The 18,405-nt window shown below is 44.5% G+C and overlaps 1 protein-coding gene across 1 annotated transcript in view; it reads right to left on the reverse strand.

Moving 5' to 3' along the window:
* ATRNL1 (attractin like 1) overlaps nt 1–18,405 on the reverse strand; it is an 859,416-nt gene that overhangs the window by 583,616 nt on the left and 257,395 nt on the right. The window contains exon 11 of the mRNA XM_040361535.1: nt 5,499–5,583. Coding sequence (XP_040217469.1) covers nt 5,499–5,583 — 85 coding nt within the window. The remainder of the gene's footprint in view (nt 1–5,498; nt 5,584–18,405) is intronic.

Here is an 18,405-nt window from a genome sequence, read left to right on the forward strand (position 1 = left end):
GATAGATAGATAGATAGATAGATAGATAGATAGATAGATAGATAGATAGATAGATAGATAGATAGATAGATAGATAGAAGAGAAATATATTGTAAATATATTTAAAAACCCCATTAAAAACATATTGGAAATATATTTATCTTCCATGTTGATAGATAGATAGATAGATAGATAGATAGATAGATAGATAGATAGATAGATAGATAGATAGATAGATAGATAGATAGATAGATAGACAGATAGACAGACAATGTTATTTGAAATGAAGGTAGGCGGCTCAGTCAACGAACCAAACTTTTAGGTACTCTAATCAGATGTAATAATATCCTTGTGTATGCATTGTATGATTACTTTCAATAAACCTTTGTGAGGAGGAATGTGTTCTACGATCATTTTTTTAATTTAGTCCTATACCAAATGATTAAAAAAAAATGAAAATTACGATTTTGGAACAAATCAACAAAAAAATGCAAACAGCTACAGATAAATGTACACAGTAGTTTCAAATATGATGAATTTTCCAATGTAATAAAAAATATACACAGTATTTATACTGTGTGTGTGCATATGTACATATATATATATATATATATATACACACACACACACAGTATATATTACAAATCTTTGCAGTAATCCTGCTAGGACGGTCTTTACATCGGACAGATCTCATGTAAGGATAAGAGTGAATTTCTGTTGACACTCCAGGTGGAGTTCATATGTTATTTATTACTTCCTCCATATCCGCCTTTAATAAGAATTGTGTCTTGCTGCTGTCAGATCCATTAATCAAAGTCATTGGCTATCATTTGTCAATGTTTCCTGAACCTGAGGCAATGATAATCGATTCTGATAATTGATAACAGGCTGGAGTCAGCACAGGTGACATCTCACCTCATTTACATATCCGCCTCGTGTGTGCGCCCCGCGAGCTCATTCATCAGCGGACAGCAAAGCTCAGCACTCACTTCAGGAACCTGAGAAAGCACTTTCTTCTCTGATCAATCTTAAAGTCAAGTTTCAGCAAAAGATTTGTTTTTCTCTTGAATTTGCAGTTAAGAAGATTCAAAAACTCCAGAAAGCTTTTAATACTAATGATAAGAAATCACCAAACTAAATGGCCCAGATTCTCAAAGGGCTTACGACGGCGCAACGCCATGTACGCCGTCGGAAGTCCTAATCTGGGCCGTCGTATCTATGCGACTGATTCTTAGAATCAGTTACGCATAGATATCCATTAGATCCGCCAGGCGTAAGGCTCTTACGCCGTCGGATCTTAACTGCAAATTTTTTTTTTGCCCGCTAGGTGGCGCTTCGGTCGATTTCCCCGTTGAGTATGCAAATTAGCTAGATACGCGAATTTCCGAACGTACGCGCGGCCGACGCAGTAAAGTTACGACGTTTACGTTAGGCTTTTCCCGACGTAAAGTTGCCCCTGCTATATGAGGCGCAACCAATGTTAAGTATGGCCGTCGTTCCCGCGTCGAAATTTGAAAAGTTGCATTGTTTGCGTAAGTTGTCCGTGAATGGGGCTGGACGCCATTTACGTTCACGTCGAAAACAATGACGTTCTTGCGACGTCATTTGGAGCAATGCACCCTGGGATTTTTACGGACGGCGCATGCGCAGTTCGTTCGGCGCGGGGACATGCTTCATTTAAATGAAACATGCCCCCTACCCGCCGAATTTGAATTACGCGGCCTTACGCCGCGTGATTTACGCTACGCCGCCGCAACTTTACACGCAAGTGCTTTGTGAATAAAGCACTTGCATGAAAAACTTGCGGCGGCGTAACGTAAATGACATACGTTACGCCGCCGCAGAGATACGCCCGATCTACGAGAATCTGGGCCAATGTTTATAGCTGGAATTTAATCTCCTTATATCTTGCTTTTCCTGGTCCTTCACACCCCTTTCTATTAACATGCTAAGTAATTGTTCACATAAAACCTTTTTATTTTAAAGTGTTACTAAACCCACAACAGTACAATCAGTCTGTATATGCAGCATAGCATGCTTGTTATACTCACTGTGGAACGAACCTAAAGGGTTAATCCTCCGCATTGTGTAAAAAGGCTGTTTGATCCTGTTTTCTCTAATCCTCCCCTTCTTCCACTGACCCCAATCCATCTCCTGATAGAATAGAGCCTTGAAGTCACTCTGCACATGCTCAGTTTGGTGTGTATTGCTAGAGGTTTTTTTTCCTGGGGGGGTGCATGTGATCAGCACAGGGACAATCAGCACTGTCCAGACAGAGGATCAGGGGTCCTGCAGCCTCATAAAACAATTAGGGGAGAATGAAAACTCCTCCTACAATACTGCTATATACTGCTGATGAGAAAAGGTATTTAGCAGTTTATATTTACTAAAACTATTGTATTTCCATGTTCTGTGTACTGTGGGGAAACAGATATAGTGAATGCAGGTTCCTGGGTTTAGCAACACTTTAATTTTCATTATATATCTCATTTTAATCGTAGCAATGTCATCACGAGTCTCTGAGCTTCTCTATGCAGGCAGATCGTGGCTGGTGGGAGGGGCCATAGAAAACATCACAGCGCCCTGCCTCAGTACTTCACTGATAAGAACAGATCCTACACTCGATCTTAGCCAAAAGGCTGAGATCGAGTGTAGGATCTGTTCTTATCAGTTGCCAGTAGGTGGTGCTATGCTGACCATCCCCAGTACACGGCGAGGTGGAAAGGGATGGCGGTCGGCGGACGCTAAACCTGCTGGCGTGGAGGTGGAAACCTTCTGATTTGGATGGCGAGGCATGAGGTCGAAGCTGGAGGCCTGGATTTGGTGGTGCCTGCCCCAGTCAGTTGTTCGGGCGAGAACCCTTGCTCCTCTTTTGGTCGGGAGGAGCGGTTAGTATTTCCCGAACGTGATTAGGTGGGAGGGATGGGGGTTGTGGGAGTAGCCTGCTGAGGTGGGCTCTCCCCGATCTCTCTTCCTACCTTCCTGGCTGGGAAGGGTGCTGCTGGTCCGGGCCGGGGGTCAGGGTCCGTTGAAAAGCCTGTGGAGATAGTGCCCCTGGAGTGGCAGTCCAGGGGTGCCATACATTGTACAAGTGTTTGAGGGACACTTTGGTCACGATCTCCACAGCACACTTTTTAACACCTGCCTTTAGGGCCGAGCTAGGACCAGGGGAATTTTTGTTTCCTGGCCGGAGGGCCGGCCATCGTATTGCACGATGGTCACTTTCCACTCACCTCTCCCACCTTCCTTCTTCCCCACTTTCTTTTTTATTTTGCCCCCTTGTTTGTCACTTTTATGTTTTTTTCTGTTGGTGCACTTTTTGTACACCTTTGTGTGTGATGAGTAGGGTGCTGGTTCTCGCGCCTGCTCTGAAAGTCTTGGGAGAGGGCGGACATGGCCTTCTGGCTTAGTTCGCCTGCTCTCACGGGGTCTCCCTTCGGGGGAGCCCCACGTAGGAGGGTTCTGTTTCGGCAGACCCTCCAAGGAAGTTGGGTCCGTGTCGGCTTCGGCTGCACAGACCACGGATTACTCTAGTCCCTGCCAGGAGCCTAACGGCCCAGGGGATCAGAGTTGGGTCCTTTTCAGAGGACCATTTGACGATGCACCCGTCACAGTTTTTTGTGTATCACTCTTTATGTGTGTGCACATTTTTCCTGCACCGGGTGAAGTTTTTGGGTTGTGTTATGCACGCCACAGGCTTTTCAATAGAGAAAAAAAAAAAGCCCTCAGCCCTGATGCGATCAATGGGCTTGCTCTTGGGAGGAGTTATGCAAATATCAGAATGCCTTGATAGGTGGATGTCAGTCTGGCCAATCTAAGAATTGGTGCGCCGTTATATATTAAATGTTTGCTGTGGGGTTTAATATCACTTTAACCGATTGCCGACCAGCCGCCGCAGTTTTACGGCGGCAGGTCGGCTCGGCTGCGCAAAATCACGTAATAACATGATTTTGCATTTCAGCCACTAGGGGCACGCGCTCGCCCCTGGTGCCGACATGCGTGCCCGGCGGGCGCGATCGCCGCCGGGGCACCCGCGATCACTCGTTACAGAGCGAGAACCGGGAGCTGTGTGTTTAAACACACAGCTCCAGGTCCTGTCAGGGGGAGAAATGACTGATCGCATGTTCATACAATGTATGAAAAGCGATCTTTCATTTCCCCTAGTCAGTCCCATCTCCCCTTCAGTTAGAACACAATGAGGGAACATAATTAACCCCTTCCTCGCCCCCTAGTGTTAACCCCTTCACTGCCAGTCAATTTTTACAGTAATCAATGCATTTTTATAGCGCTGATCACTATACAAATGCCAATGGTCCCAAAAATGTGTCAAAAGTGTCCGAAGTGCCCGCCATAAGGTCGCAGTACCGATACAAATCGCTGATCACCGCCATTACTAGTAAAAAAAATGCCATAAAACTATCCCCTATTTTGTAGACGCTATAAATTTTGCGCAAACCAATCAATTAACGCTTATTGCAATTTTTTTTTACCAAAAATATGTAGAAGAATACGTATCGGCCTAAACTGAGGAATTATATATTTTTGGCGGATATTTATTACAGCAAAAAGTTTAAAATATTCCTTTTTTTTTTTAGCTGGTTGCCAAGGAACAGGCTGGGAAGCCGGGCCGACGTGTCCTTAACAACCGATGACTCATCAGCTGTCAGCGGGCGTCCCTGTTCACAGCTGATTGTAAGAATAAAGAATGGAAAAAAAACTGTGTGGGGTCTTCACGCCCATACCATACCAGGCCCTTTGGGGAACCCCACATCAAAATAAAGATAAAAAAACTTGTCGTCGCCCCCCCCAAAATCCACACCAGGCTCTTATCCGAGCATGCAGCCTGGCAGATCAGGAAGGGGGGGGGCAAAAGCCCCCTCCTCCTGAACCATACCAGGTCACATGACCTCAACATAGGGGCAGGGGGAATCTCACCATTGTGGGGGGATATAAACTATCCATTTTCTGCCCCTCTCACCATTTTGAGAGGGGCAGAGGCACAAACTACTGCAAGGAAATCTCACCATTGTGGGAAGAGCAGAGACACAAACTACTGCAGAGAATCTCCCCATTGTGGGAGGGGCAGAGACACAAACTACTGCAAGGAAATCTCACAATTATGGGAGGGGCAGAGACACAAACTACTGCTGGAAATCTCACCATTGTGGGAGGGGCAGAGACGCAAACTACTGCAAGGTAATCTCACCATTGTGGGAGGGGCAAAGACACAAACTACTGGAAGGAAATCTCACCATTGTGGGAGGGGCAGAGACACAAACTACTGGAAGGAAATCTCACCATTGTGGGAGGGGCAGAGACACAAACTACTGGAAGGTAATCTCACCATTGTGGGAGGAGCAGAGACGCAAACTACTGGAAGGAAATCTCACCATTGTGGGAGGGGCAGAGACACAAACGACTGCAGAGAAACTTTGCCACTATGGGCGGGGGCAGAGAGAGAAAAAAAAGCCACTGCAGGGAAATCTCAACATTGTAGGAGGTTGGGGACACAAACTTACCCATTACTGACAACTGCCGAATGGCCAAAACGATTCACGTCCCGATGTAGATTGGGCTTCTGTAGAACTTTCCATTCATCGCAGGCTGAAAAGAGCAAAAAACTATATGAAATCACACTGTATTCTGACACTATGGAAACATCATGGCTGTATACATTTCAATTATCAGTTTACCAAGTAGTGATTTGACTGGGTTCACCTTTTAAAGGAGAACTAACGATTTTTTAATCAATGACGGGAGAACTGTATGAGAAATATAATTGAAAAAATAAATGTGCATGAGTGCAAGAGAAGAAAATTCCTGGAAAGAAAATTCCCAGCCACGAAAATTATTTTCTGTAGCAATATGAGGTCAAATTTTCGAAAATCAATGGTGGAGCAATCTGATCCCAAAATGCACAAAATTTCAGATTTTTGAAAGAAAATTTGTTGAGAATTCGACCCGCGTATGGCCTGCTGGTCATACACGGTACGAATCTCGTCCGGTTCAGCAGGAACTGGCTGAGATTCAAACCGTTAATTGGCAGGCTGAATATACCCAGTTGATTGATCAATCAACTTGGATACAACCAGCCTGCCAGATTCTCTTACGATTTTTGCTAGTGGCTTCTATAGCCGGAAACGATAATCACGGTTTTCTCCTGGCGGGGATGGTCTCCCCTGACCGCTCCCCGCCGAGAGAAGCCAATTTTTGATTCCCATGTGTTGATGGGGGAATGATGCACATTTATTTCCTGCAACACGGGTTGCAGGAATGAAATTTGCTTGTTTATGGCCTGGGTTATTTTCGAAGAACACTCCCAGATCTTCTACAATCTGTCCACACCACCAAAAAAATGATTTTAATCATTTAAAGTGGTTGTAAACCTTTGTGTTTTTTCACCTCAATGCATCCTATGCATTAAGGTGAAAAAACATTTAGCAGTCAACGAACCCCCCCGAGCCCCCATTTTACCTACCTGAGCCCGAATCTCCGTGGGCACGATCCCGCATTGTTTTTCCCCAGGTCTTGTCGGCTCTTCATTGGATAGCAGCGCAGCCATTGGCTCTCGTTGCTGTCGATCACATCCGATGACATGACTGCTGGGGGGCGGGGCCGAGCCATACAATTGGCGGCTATGGACGCCGATTGTATGGCACGGGAGCGTGCCCTCAAGCTAACCCCCTTGGGAGAGAGATAACACCCTCTGGGAAGCAAACGCGAGAGCCGCCGTGGGACCCCAGAAGAGGAGGATCGAGGCCACTCTGCAGAACGAACTGCACAGTGGTGGCAAGTATGACATGTTTTAAAAAAAAAATAATAATCTGCGAACCTTTACAACCCCTTTAATAAACAGCTGTGTGTGCTCCAGTACGGCCCCTTATTGTTTTTTCGTATGCGGGCGGCTGTGGAGGTGATAACTTTATACGATACGATTTAGAGGCCATGCAGACTGTGAAATAATTCAGGAGGAGGAAACGGTGAAGATATAAATCTCAACAGCTACACTCCCATCTAATCTCCATAAGAGAGGCCGGTCCCAATCCGTTCCACCACAGATAAAATTATTTGTAAAGGTTGAGATTCGCTTGCCAAGCTGCGCCATAAAGCCATTATTAAAGAGAGGTCTTCAGATAAGAGCGCCCGGCGTATGAGAGATGTAATAATTCCTGGTGGTGTGCGGAGATCGGAACATCGCCTACTGCAGGGGAACAAACGCTCAACACAGACCTTTATCTCCTTCACCCAATAATAAAAAAACAGACAGAACTCCTGGTTGAGGGACCAAACCAGGTCTGCCTGATACACACATCACTGGTTATTCAAGTCATACTGACAGGCTGAATGTTACCCAACAAGCAAAGCTCTCAGGTCATGGAGTAAAGTATTCTACATTGTATATTGTTTATATATATATATATATATATATATATATATATATATATATATATAGAGAGAGAGAGAGAGAGAAAGAGACACACTTATCCCTCGTATAATGTGTTTACAGCATTATATAACTCCTTTGTTATTATATTTCTCATCACCACAGTCACACAATATCATTATTATGCATTTATATAGCTCTGACATATTCCACAGTGCTGTACAGAGAACACCGAGACAGTCACATCAGCCTTCGCACCACAGGAGCTTACACTCTAATGTGCCCACCACAGTCACAAACTATTTTTATAAAGTTTTATATTTCAATAGTTTTTATTGAAAGAAAGAATATTACAACAATATAGATGCATAGTGTCAATGAACACCTGAGAGGTCTTGATCACAGTACATAACACCTTATATTGTTTGGCATCATCATCATAACAAATAGGAAGAATACATAACAAAATACTTCAGGGTAAAACACGGAGTGTAGTCCCCCCCAAATATTCAATGACCCAACCTAAGTAGGCCCAAGACCCGTCAGTCAAGGGTCCCGGATCTGGAGACCCCAAATCCATCCTACCACCAATATTGCTATCCAAACGGGAGGACCCGCAATGAGAATCTTCCGTAGGAAAGGTGGAGGCGTAAAGAAATGGGCAGATACGTATATAGAAAAGAAAAGGAAGAAAAAGGAAGAGCAGAAAAGAGAGAGAATAGATAGGAGAGCGACCGGCCAGCCCCCAGAAATCCGCCAAATGGAACCATAACTGTAGCTCACCTCTCCAGCGATCTTAGATCGTTAGTTAAATAAGCCAGCCATGGATCCCAAACCTTTTTGAAATTCTCCAACTTGTCCTGAACCAGTGCCGTCAATCTTTCATTTAACATCAACCATGACAGTTTCCTTTTAAGCTGTTCAAGCGGCAAGGAGGCGGAGCGCCAGTTTCTAGCTATCGTGATTTTAGCTGTTATAAAAATAAACATAAGCAAGCGCCTTTGAGCTTTAGAGGCCCCCACCACCCTGTCGCCCAAAAGAGCCTGTTTCGCAGATTTAGCCATGTTCAACTGGGTCAATGAGTAGATAAAGTTATATACTTGAATCCAAAATCTTCTGACCTTTGGACATGTCCACCAAATGTGATAGGCAGTCCCCACCTGGCCACATCCCCGGAAACAGTTAGGGGTGGCTCCATGAACAAAGGTTGCGAGTCTGGCCGGCACCATATAACATCTAAGAAACACTTTATAATTGGCTTCTATTATGGACGTATTTATAAGAGACTTAGAAGCTGTCTCAGCCAACTCGCACCATTTGTTTAGATCAAAGGTTTCCTGCAGGTCCTCCTCCCACCGGAGCATGTAATTTAGCTTGAGGACGACATCAGCATCGCATATAACTCAGAAATATGTCCCCGCAATCTATCATAGCGAACGCAAAGATACTCCATGGGAGTATAGACCTCCAAGTCGCCCTGGCGGGCCAACGTTTGTATAAAATGGCGTATCTGAACATATCTGTAACATTCTACCAATGGCATTTGATACTTCTCCTGCATAACCTGCTCAGATAGAACCTTCCCTCTGTCATAAACATCTGCTATGCGCAGCAGTCCCTTGTTTGTCCACCATTGAAAAGCAGCTGGATCGAGACCCGGGGTGAATGCACGATTTCCCAGCAGGGGAGCCAATGGGGAATGAGGTGATTTAAAAGTCTGTATTTATAAAGTTTTGACATCTTCTGTAGTGCTGTATAGAGAACATTGAGCCAATCATACCAGTGTCTGAACCTGCACCTCAGTCTCTGCACCAGAGGCATGGCGTACTCTGTCTGTGGATCTGCCCCGTTGTCTTTGTCACCTCAGTCTCTGCACCAGAGGAGCTTACAATCTAATGTCCCCACCACAGTCACACACTATTATACATTGATATAACTCTAACAAATACCAAGGCGCTGTACAGAGAATACTGAGCCAGTCACATCAGTCCCTGCACCAGAGGAGCTTACACTCTAATTTTAAAGTCATTTTAAAGTAATATTAACCACTTACGGACCGCCGCACGACTATATACCTCGGCTGTTTGAAGAGGGCTGCCATAACCAAGGTATCAATCTCTTCAGCCGGCGATCAGGTCACCGATAATAGTGGTCTCTGCGGCGGATTCGCCGCAAGATCACTGTTATCGGTGGCGGGAGAGGGCCCCCTCTCCCGTGCCCTCTGCCGCTTACCGGAGCCATCGGTAGCGGTGGAGGCAATTGGGTCCTTCACGTTGCTGGGTATGGAGCCGAGTGAGGGGAAGATGGCCCCCACCCATCTCCATACCATAGCAGGGTGGAAGCAACGTCAAAACGTCACTTCCACCCAAAGCTCTTAAAGGGCCATTTTTTTTTTCAAATGACAATTTTTTATTTTATTTATATTGCAATTTAGTGTAAATATGAGATCTGAGGTCTTTTTGACCCCAGATCTCATATTTAAGAGAACATGTCATGCTTTTTTCTATTACAAGGGATATTTACATTCCTTGTAATAGCAATAAAAGTGACACCATTTTTTTTTTTTTTTTTTTTAAAGAGCAGTGTAAAAAATAAAAGGTAAAATAAATAAGAAAAAGAAAAAAGAAAAAAAAAACAATTTAAACGCACCCCGTCCCACTGAGCTCAGTGATTTTTACATGTAGGAGAGAAATGTCTGGTTGGCAAGTGGTTAAACTCCCTAAAAAAGTTTTATCCCTATTGTGGGGTCACCAGTACGGTATTTGTAAATTAAAATCACATCCCCTCTCAAGCGTTTCTTCTCCAGAGAGAATAAGTTCAGTGCTCGCAACATTTCCTCATAACTAATATCCTCCAGACCCTTTATTAGCTTTGTTGCCCTTCTCTGGACTCTCTTCAGTTCCAGCACATCCTTGCTGAGGACTGTTGCCCAGAACTGGACAGCATACTCCAGGTGCAGCTGGACCAGAGTCTTGTAGAGTGGGAGAATTATCGATTTATCTCTGGAGTTAATCCCCTTTTTAATGCATGCCAATATTCTGTTTGCTTTGTTAGCAGCAGGTGTCTTTCCCTCTGACAGGGCTTTTAATTTAGAGATGATTTTGGAGTTCTTGCAGACAGAGATGGACCTGATACAAAATGTTCCAGCAAAAAAAGAACTTAAATTTTTTTTTTTTATTCCTGTTCTCTATAAAGCTTTTCTTGAAAATATCAGTTACCCCAGAAAGGTTCTCTAACAAATGGTCCACATCGAGTGGTATTAGCCGGCACAAAATAATCTTGCTGCACAGTTCCGCTACCTGAGCTGCCAAAATGTCTCATTGCAGGGGCCACATTTTCTAGCCGGGCTGTAGAGAAGCCTGCGGATGTGAGGCGAGGCGTGTAATCGGCGCGGTAATGCTCCAGAGCTCATACTGACACAAAAGACCAAAACTGCTGTGTGGCCAAAAGCACAGAAAACAATATCAGATCCAAAGTGTAATGCCGCGTACACACGATCATTTTACGGGTTGTAAAAAATTACGTTTTTTTAATGTCATTAAAAACGATTGTGTGTGGGCTTCAGAGCATTTTTCGGGTTCTAAAAAATGGGCAATTTTTTTTTCAACATGCATCGATTTTTTCACAACGTTTTAACGTTGTCGTTTTTCGGGTTGTAAAAAATGGGCAATTTTTTTTTCGAACATGCTCTATTTTTTCAGAAAGTTTTTAACGTTGTCGTTTTTCGGGTTGTAAAAAATGATCGTGTGTGGGCTTTAACGACGTGAAAAATCAGTGCATGCTCAGAAGCAAGTTATGAGACGGGAGCGCTCGTTCTGGTAAAACTAGCGTTCGTAATGGAGTAAGCACATTCATCACGCTTTGACAGAAAAGCGCGAATCGTCTTTTACTAACACAAAATCAGCTAAAGCAGCCCCAAGGGTGGCGTCATCCGCATGGAACTTGCCCTTTATAGTGCCGTCGTACGTGTTGTACGTCACCGCGCTTTGCTAGAGCATTTTTTTTTCACGATCGTGTGTAGGCAACGTCGTTTTAATGATCAAGTTGAAAAAAAAAAAAGTTTTTTTCTAGAGCCTGAAAAACGTAATTTTTTAGAACCCGAAAAATTATCGTGTGGCTCAATCTCACTGCTCAAACCCAGCCATGTCTCCATGATCTCTCCCAGTGGGAGCCTGCAGCCTACCACCTCTGAGAAACTACATGCTCAGGATTAAAGTGATATTAAATTATATCTTTATTCAACAAACATAATCCATACATGTCCACTACTTAATGGCCCTATATTATATTTTTCGTGAAATTGTTTCTGTCGCCTTGTAATGTTCTCTGGGGCTCCTGAACCTCTCCTTTACCCCATCAGTTCTATTTGCTGGGAACAAGCAGTCCATTTTAGCTGTAGGTAAGTGCACTGCCCCATGCTCACTACAAATGCCCATCTCAGGAGCGAACAAAAGAGGGAGGTTAGGTTCCTGCATATAGTGGGATTATGAATAACACATGTAGCCACCTAGCAAGAAGTTTGATCAAAGCAGCAAAAAAAAAAAAAAATCAATTTTAAGAATTTGATATGCCAATGGATTTGTACTTCTGACTCACTGGACACTGAAATGGCAAAGAAAGCAGACCCACCTATTTGCCCCCCTGGTTGGCAAATACGTAGCACACCCTCTCCTAAGCAACATCCCATCAGAATTGGCCACCAGTGCTACAGGAACACCTTTTTTGAGGGGGGGGGGGCTCCTTGGTAGCATCTACCTAGGAGGGTGCTACCAAGGAGCCCCCCCCCCTCAAAAAAGTGTTCCTGTAGCACTGGTGCCCAATTCTGATGGGATGTTGCTGTAGGTTAGGTAAATGTAGTTATTAGTTCTATTAAAATCAGGTGTGCTGCTTGTGATTACTTTGGTCTGTTCTGTGTCTCCATGGTTACAGGATTGACTGCTTCCCCCTGCCTTCTGTAGAGTTCTTGAAGGTAGTGGGTTGGAAGAGTCAAATCAGCAGCTCAATATTTATGCAGGCCCAACCAATCCCAAGGGAAGATTGCCCAGATGGTGGCTGGGAGGGAGCATAAATAGTTTGGGGCTTGGATTTGCTTTGGGGGGGGAGTTTGTTTTGATGCAGTGAAGAACCGCTTTAAAGGCTGTTGCCCTTCTGGCTGCCTTTTCCATTGCTCATCGAGGTCCTAGCTATGCTCATCAAGGTCTCTTGAGATCTGGCATGAAGAATTCACAGGAGAGGAACCTGGAAGATATGGGAAGGAGGCATCCAATTATCCAAGGACATTTGTGAATACAGACTGATGTGTGAGATCCCAGTGACTGTGTGCTGCTGTCCTTCCTGTACTTAAAAAGGAAATCATTGTTCATGGTGTCCCTGTCAGACCATTATTTGCTGCTGCAAGGACTGTACTCAGAATCTTTAAGAGGAAGATAGGCATCCTAAAGTTACTACTTAATGTTGCTGGAGTATTTCAAGGTTATCCTGAACCCATCCAAGTTCAACTTTCTTTCAATAAAGCCAGAAAAAGAATACACCTAGACCAGTGTTGCCAACCTCCCGCAGCATTTTTTATACAGACAAAAATTTTAAATTTACTGGTGGCGCACATTTTTTTACAGACAACCTGAACAAATTACAGCTATCCTAATTAAAATTGATAAGACAAATGATATCAAAACACAATATGGAAACACCCCTAACAAGAAATTTGCCTGGTTTATACTTAAAAAATCAACACAGCATGACAAATTATCAGCCCCTGATATTTACAGACAGGTGTAAAAAATCACCAATTTTTACAAACTGTCAGTAAATTTACTGATGGTTGGCAACCCTGACCTAGACTGATCATTGAGCTGGAGGAGTGACTGAGACTTTGTGTCTAGCTGTTTGAGCACCAATTGGGCAAAAGAGCCCCAGGACCAAATCAGCGGCCCCTTAAGTGCTACACATCCCTTAGGGCCTAATTAAATCTTTGCGTTGTGGCAACACATGCGTTACATTCATTGTGGTACCATTTTAAATGACCTACCAACACACATGTTTGTGTAGTAGTGAATTGTCTGGTTGAAAAAGACACAAGTCCATCTAGTTCAACCAATAAAAAGGGCAAAAATAAATCATACAATCCTATATACAACTATGCCCACAGTTGATCCAGAGGAAGGTAACAAAAACCACGCAAAGCATGATCCAATTTGCTCCAGCAGGGAAAAAAGTTCTTCCCGATCCCCTGAGAGGCAACCGGATATTCCCTGGATCATTTTTACATAGAAATGTTAGTATCTAGTTATATTATTCTGTACATTTAGGATAAAATCCAGGCCTTTTTTAAAGCAATCTACTGAGCTGGCCAGAACCACCTCTGCAGGGAGTTTATTCCTTTCCGTATTTGGAGATGAAATCTCTTTTCCTCTAGATGTAAAGAGTGCCCCCTTGTCCTCTGTGATGACCGTAAAGTGAATAACTCAACACCAAGTTCACTATATGGACCCCTTACATATTTGTACATGTTGATCATATCCCCCCTTAATCTCCTCTTTTCAAGAGAGAATACATTTAGTTCCTCTAATCTTTCCTCATAGCTGAGCTCCTTCATGCCCTTTTATCAGTTTGGTTGCCCTTCTCTGCACTGTCTCCAGTTCTCCGATATCCTTTTTGAGAACTGGTGCCCAAAACTGAACTGCATATTCCAGATGAGGTCTTACTAATGATTTGTACAGGGGCAAAATGATATCTCTCTCTCTGGAGTCCATACCTCTCTTAATACAAGAAAGGACTTTGCTTGCTTTGGAAACCGCAGCTTGGCATTGCATGCTATTAAAGTGATTGTAAAGTATAATTTTTTTTGTTTTTTAAATAACAAACATGTCATACTAAGGCCTCGTACAGACGAGGGGACAGTCCACTGAAAACGGTCCGCCGGACCGTTTTCAGCGGACATGTCCCCTCGGAGATTTCTATCTGATGGTTGTACACACCATCAGACAGAAATCCGCGCGGACAGACAGCGCGGTGACGTGTCCGCGCCGTCGCCGCGACGATGACGTGGCGACGCTGAAAGGTCAATGCTTCCACGCATGCGTCGAAGTGATTCGACGCATGCGAGGGATGGCGGCCGCTCGGACATGTACGGTGAGTCTGTACAGACGACCGAACATGTCCGACGGACAGGATCCCAGCGGACATGTTTCTTAACATGCTAAGAAACATGTGTCCGCTCGAAAACGGTCGGGTGGACAAATGTCCGCTGGAAACCTGTCCGGTCGGCCGTACACACGACTGAACATGTCTGCTGAAACTTGTCAGCGGACCAGTTTCAGCAGACATGTTCGGTCGTCTGTACAAGGCCTTACATCCACTGTGCAGTTCGTTTTGCAGAGTGACCCCGATTGTCCTCTTCTGATGTCCCACGGCAGCTCTAGCAGCTCCTCCCCGCAATACATAACCCCCTCTGGGAAGCGCTCTCCCGAGGGGGTTACCTTGCGGGCACGCTCCCGTGTTATACACTCGGCTTACATAGCTGCCAACTGGTCCCGCCCCCCACGTCATTGGATTTGAATGACAGCAGCGCAAGCCAATGGCTGCGCTACTATCAATCTATCCAATGAAGAGCTGAGAAGCCCAGGCAAAGATCGAGCGCATTCGTGACCCTCGATTTTCCAGGGCTCAGGTAAGTAAAACGGGGGGCTGGGGGGCCGGTAATCGACAGATGTTTTTTCACCTTAATGCATAGAATGCATTTCAAATCCTAAGCATTCCTCCATTTCTGAAAGGCAAGTGGGCTGGTATCAACATGAAAGGGACACACGCACACTATCCTGTTCCCCCATGATATAGAGAAGGTGTTCTGTGGGTTGTCCAAGGGTGACAACATTGCTCCTCCATGGATACAGTGGAGTGGGTGAGCGTTGTCAGCCTAGGACAGAAATTATGTTACTGGCAGGAACACCAAGAGTAGAGTTGCCACCTCATCCCTTTAAATCAAAACACATATTATTCAAACGGGTTCTGAGGCTAATTTAATGCAGATAAGGCACCAAATGAGTTTAATTACTGCCTTAATCAGCCACAGAACCTGTGTAATTAATGTGTTTGAGTTAAAATAGATAAGGTGGCAACCCTAACCAGGAGAGAGGGAAAAAAAAAGCCTGAAAAAAGAAAAAACGCAGCCACCACATTCAAGGATTGGCCAACTGAAATATATATTACAATGTTGTTGGGTTAGAAAACGCAGTACTGTATAGGCCAAATTATTCTGCTTCGAGTGATTTTACGCCGAGCTTCGAAACATATCAGTGCTGGAAACCGCCCCCAGCACCTCCGGGTGCCCCGTGTTTACATACATCAAGGTAGCAAATCTATGAAGAGAAAAGGACTCCACTGCCGCCATCCCTTCCTTTCACCGCCGCGATCACAATATCCGTCTAATAAAAATGCCTGCCCAGCGCACAATATGAGAGATGTCACCCACAATGATTGCTTGACCGAGGACATCAAAGCCTGATTATATATTAAAGGTACAATTATCTCTCATCAAAGGTCGTTCTTCTGTTAATATTACCCATCGCCTTTTGCTGTAGCTCCCGCCGCTTTGAAATCAAATCCCTTTTTTCTTCAGAGAGAGGTGTTTGCCTCTCGTTAAAACACAATTAAAACTCAGAGAATAGAAAGCATTAAGGCCATCAGGAATTCATTGAACCTAATCAGAGGTCCTTTCAGGCATTTATTCGCACTTACGGCTCATTTTTTCCAATATCATAGCGCTCAGATATAATGTAGTTAACATCAAGAAACATGGCTGACATGAAGAACATATTGAGTAATTGGTATTGGTTTAAAGTTGAAGTTTAATCTGCTTATATTTTGCCTTCCCTGGTATCTCCTCTCCTCATCAACCTGATAATGAATTATTAAAGCGGAACTTTACTTATAAGAACTTGATAAAAAATAATATTCTTCCGCAAAGAACATACATTCCGCATTAATAATTTTGCTACCATAACGAGCGTGTGCTACAAATTGCCTCCAGAATTGTTCCGGTTTCTTCTAGCTGGAGGCCCAGAGCCACTGAGCAGCAGTAAAACCCCATTCACACTGCGGCAGTATGTGCGGTGGCGGTATAGCGCTGCTATTTTTAGCGGCGCTATACTGTCGGAATTGCCGCGGTATTCGGCCGCTGGCGGTGTGGTATTAACCCCCGCTAGCAGCCAAAAAAGGGCTAATACCGTCGTCAATGCGCCTCTGTAGAAGCACATTGCCGGCGGTATTACCGCGGTGTCCCATTGTTTTCAATGGGAAGGAGCGGTGAAGGAGCGGTATGCACACCGCTCCAAAGACGCCATCGCCTCAGTCTTTCACATTGAGAATGCTGGGGCAGGAGTATTTCAGGCATTATTTATGCGATATTTTTAGCGCTAAAACGCCTGTAATACTCCTCAGTGTGAAAGGGGCCTAAGTCTGGGTTCAAACTATTGCGAATTGGATGCATGTTTTCTCCGCATCCAATTCGCATAGCAGGAGATTGTGACTGGCTCTCAATGGAGCCGGTTCACGCATTTCTGCTGCGGCTCCGATGCAAAATTGCACAGGAGCCCTGTGCGTCTTTTGGTCCCTTTCAGGTCTGAATTTAACCCCAAATTCCGTCTGAAATTGGACCTAAAACAGTGAATGTGGATGCACCAGACTCCTTCTGTGAGCCGGAGCGTGCTGCGGTGTAAACCCAGCCTACATTTTTAGGCTGTCAGCAGATCGGCCTCTACATTTTCAGCACAGTGACAAAAAACAGAGAGCAACTGAGCATGTGCAGAGCAGAATGAGACACTGTATTACTGACATCAGTGAATTCCTTATGGACACATAGAGCCAGGCTCGGGAGTGAACATGCACCAGTGGACCCATTGCAAGTGGCTTGCTATTGGGGCATTGGTCAAGGAGAAGGAGCGACTGCGGGGGACCCAAGAAGAGGAGGATCAGAGCTGCTCTGTGCAAAACCACTGCACAAAGCAGGTAAGTATACCATGTTTGTTATTTTTTTATTCCGAACATTTAATATCACTTCAAGAGCATCATTTGCTAGTTGCCTTTGCGCGGGTCTGTGGCTCACGCATGCGTTTGTAAATGCGTGCGGACAAAACCCATGTTTTTAACGCATACTGTTAGACAGGTTAATTGGCTGTTTTGCGAGCTGGTCGGTAAGTAGGCTTGGTTTTTCCCTGGGCATTCCCCAGGTTTTGTTGTTACATAATGTGCTAGCATATATCGCATACTATCACATTATGACAAACTTACCTTGAAGTGAAGCCCTCCAGTGGCATGCTCTCACCGTTGACAGGGCTTCCATCTTCATCCGGTCTGCCTTCCGGGTTTGCGGGCTCCAGCCCTTTAAATGGCCAAGCTGCAATGACATCACTCCTGCGCATGCACAGAGGAGCCACGGCAGTGGCACTGTGCTCTGAAGAGACTGAATGCCATGCCTTCTGAGCACAATATGCATGCGTCCGAGATGTTACTGGCTACAGAAGTAGTGAATATCTCCTAAGCTGGGCACGTTTAGCAGATATTCCTTGTACCTACAGGTAAGGTTTATTATATGCTTTCCTATACTGAGCAAGCTGTGTTTAGTACCGCTTTATTGTGTGAAGTTAAAAAACACTGAGCATTTAATACTAATTAAAGTATCATTGGTGATCATGTGATTGATCTGAGCATGCTTTAAAGAGCCTTGCAACAAATTCTCCTTTCTAATACATTTTATCCATAAGGCTTGGCACGGGTACAGAGCCAGTGCCCGGGTGATGACTGCAGGACCAGTGATAGATGTTGTGAAGGAACACTGTGTTCTGGATTTGTAAAGATTTTGCTGTGCTGATAAACAACTAATTGTTACCACAGGTTGAGCGCATGGGGCGTTTATCACTTAAGTGCTGAAATGTACACAGATATAATCCCCGGCTGCAGCTGCTCGTCTCATAGATAATGCACCGAAAAGCACGCCGCTGATGGTCAGGATCCATGACTGTCTATAGAAGATAATTGTTGTTTAA

This window comes from Rana temporaria, chromosome 8 (genome assembly GCF_905171775.1).
Source record: "Rana temporaria chromosome 8, aRanTem1.1, whole genome shotgun sequence".
Lineage (NCBI taxonomy): Eukaryota > Metazoa > Chordata > Amphibia > Anura > Ranidae > Rana > Rana temporaria.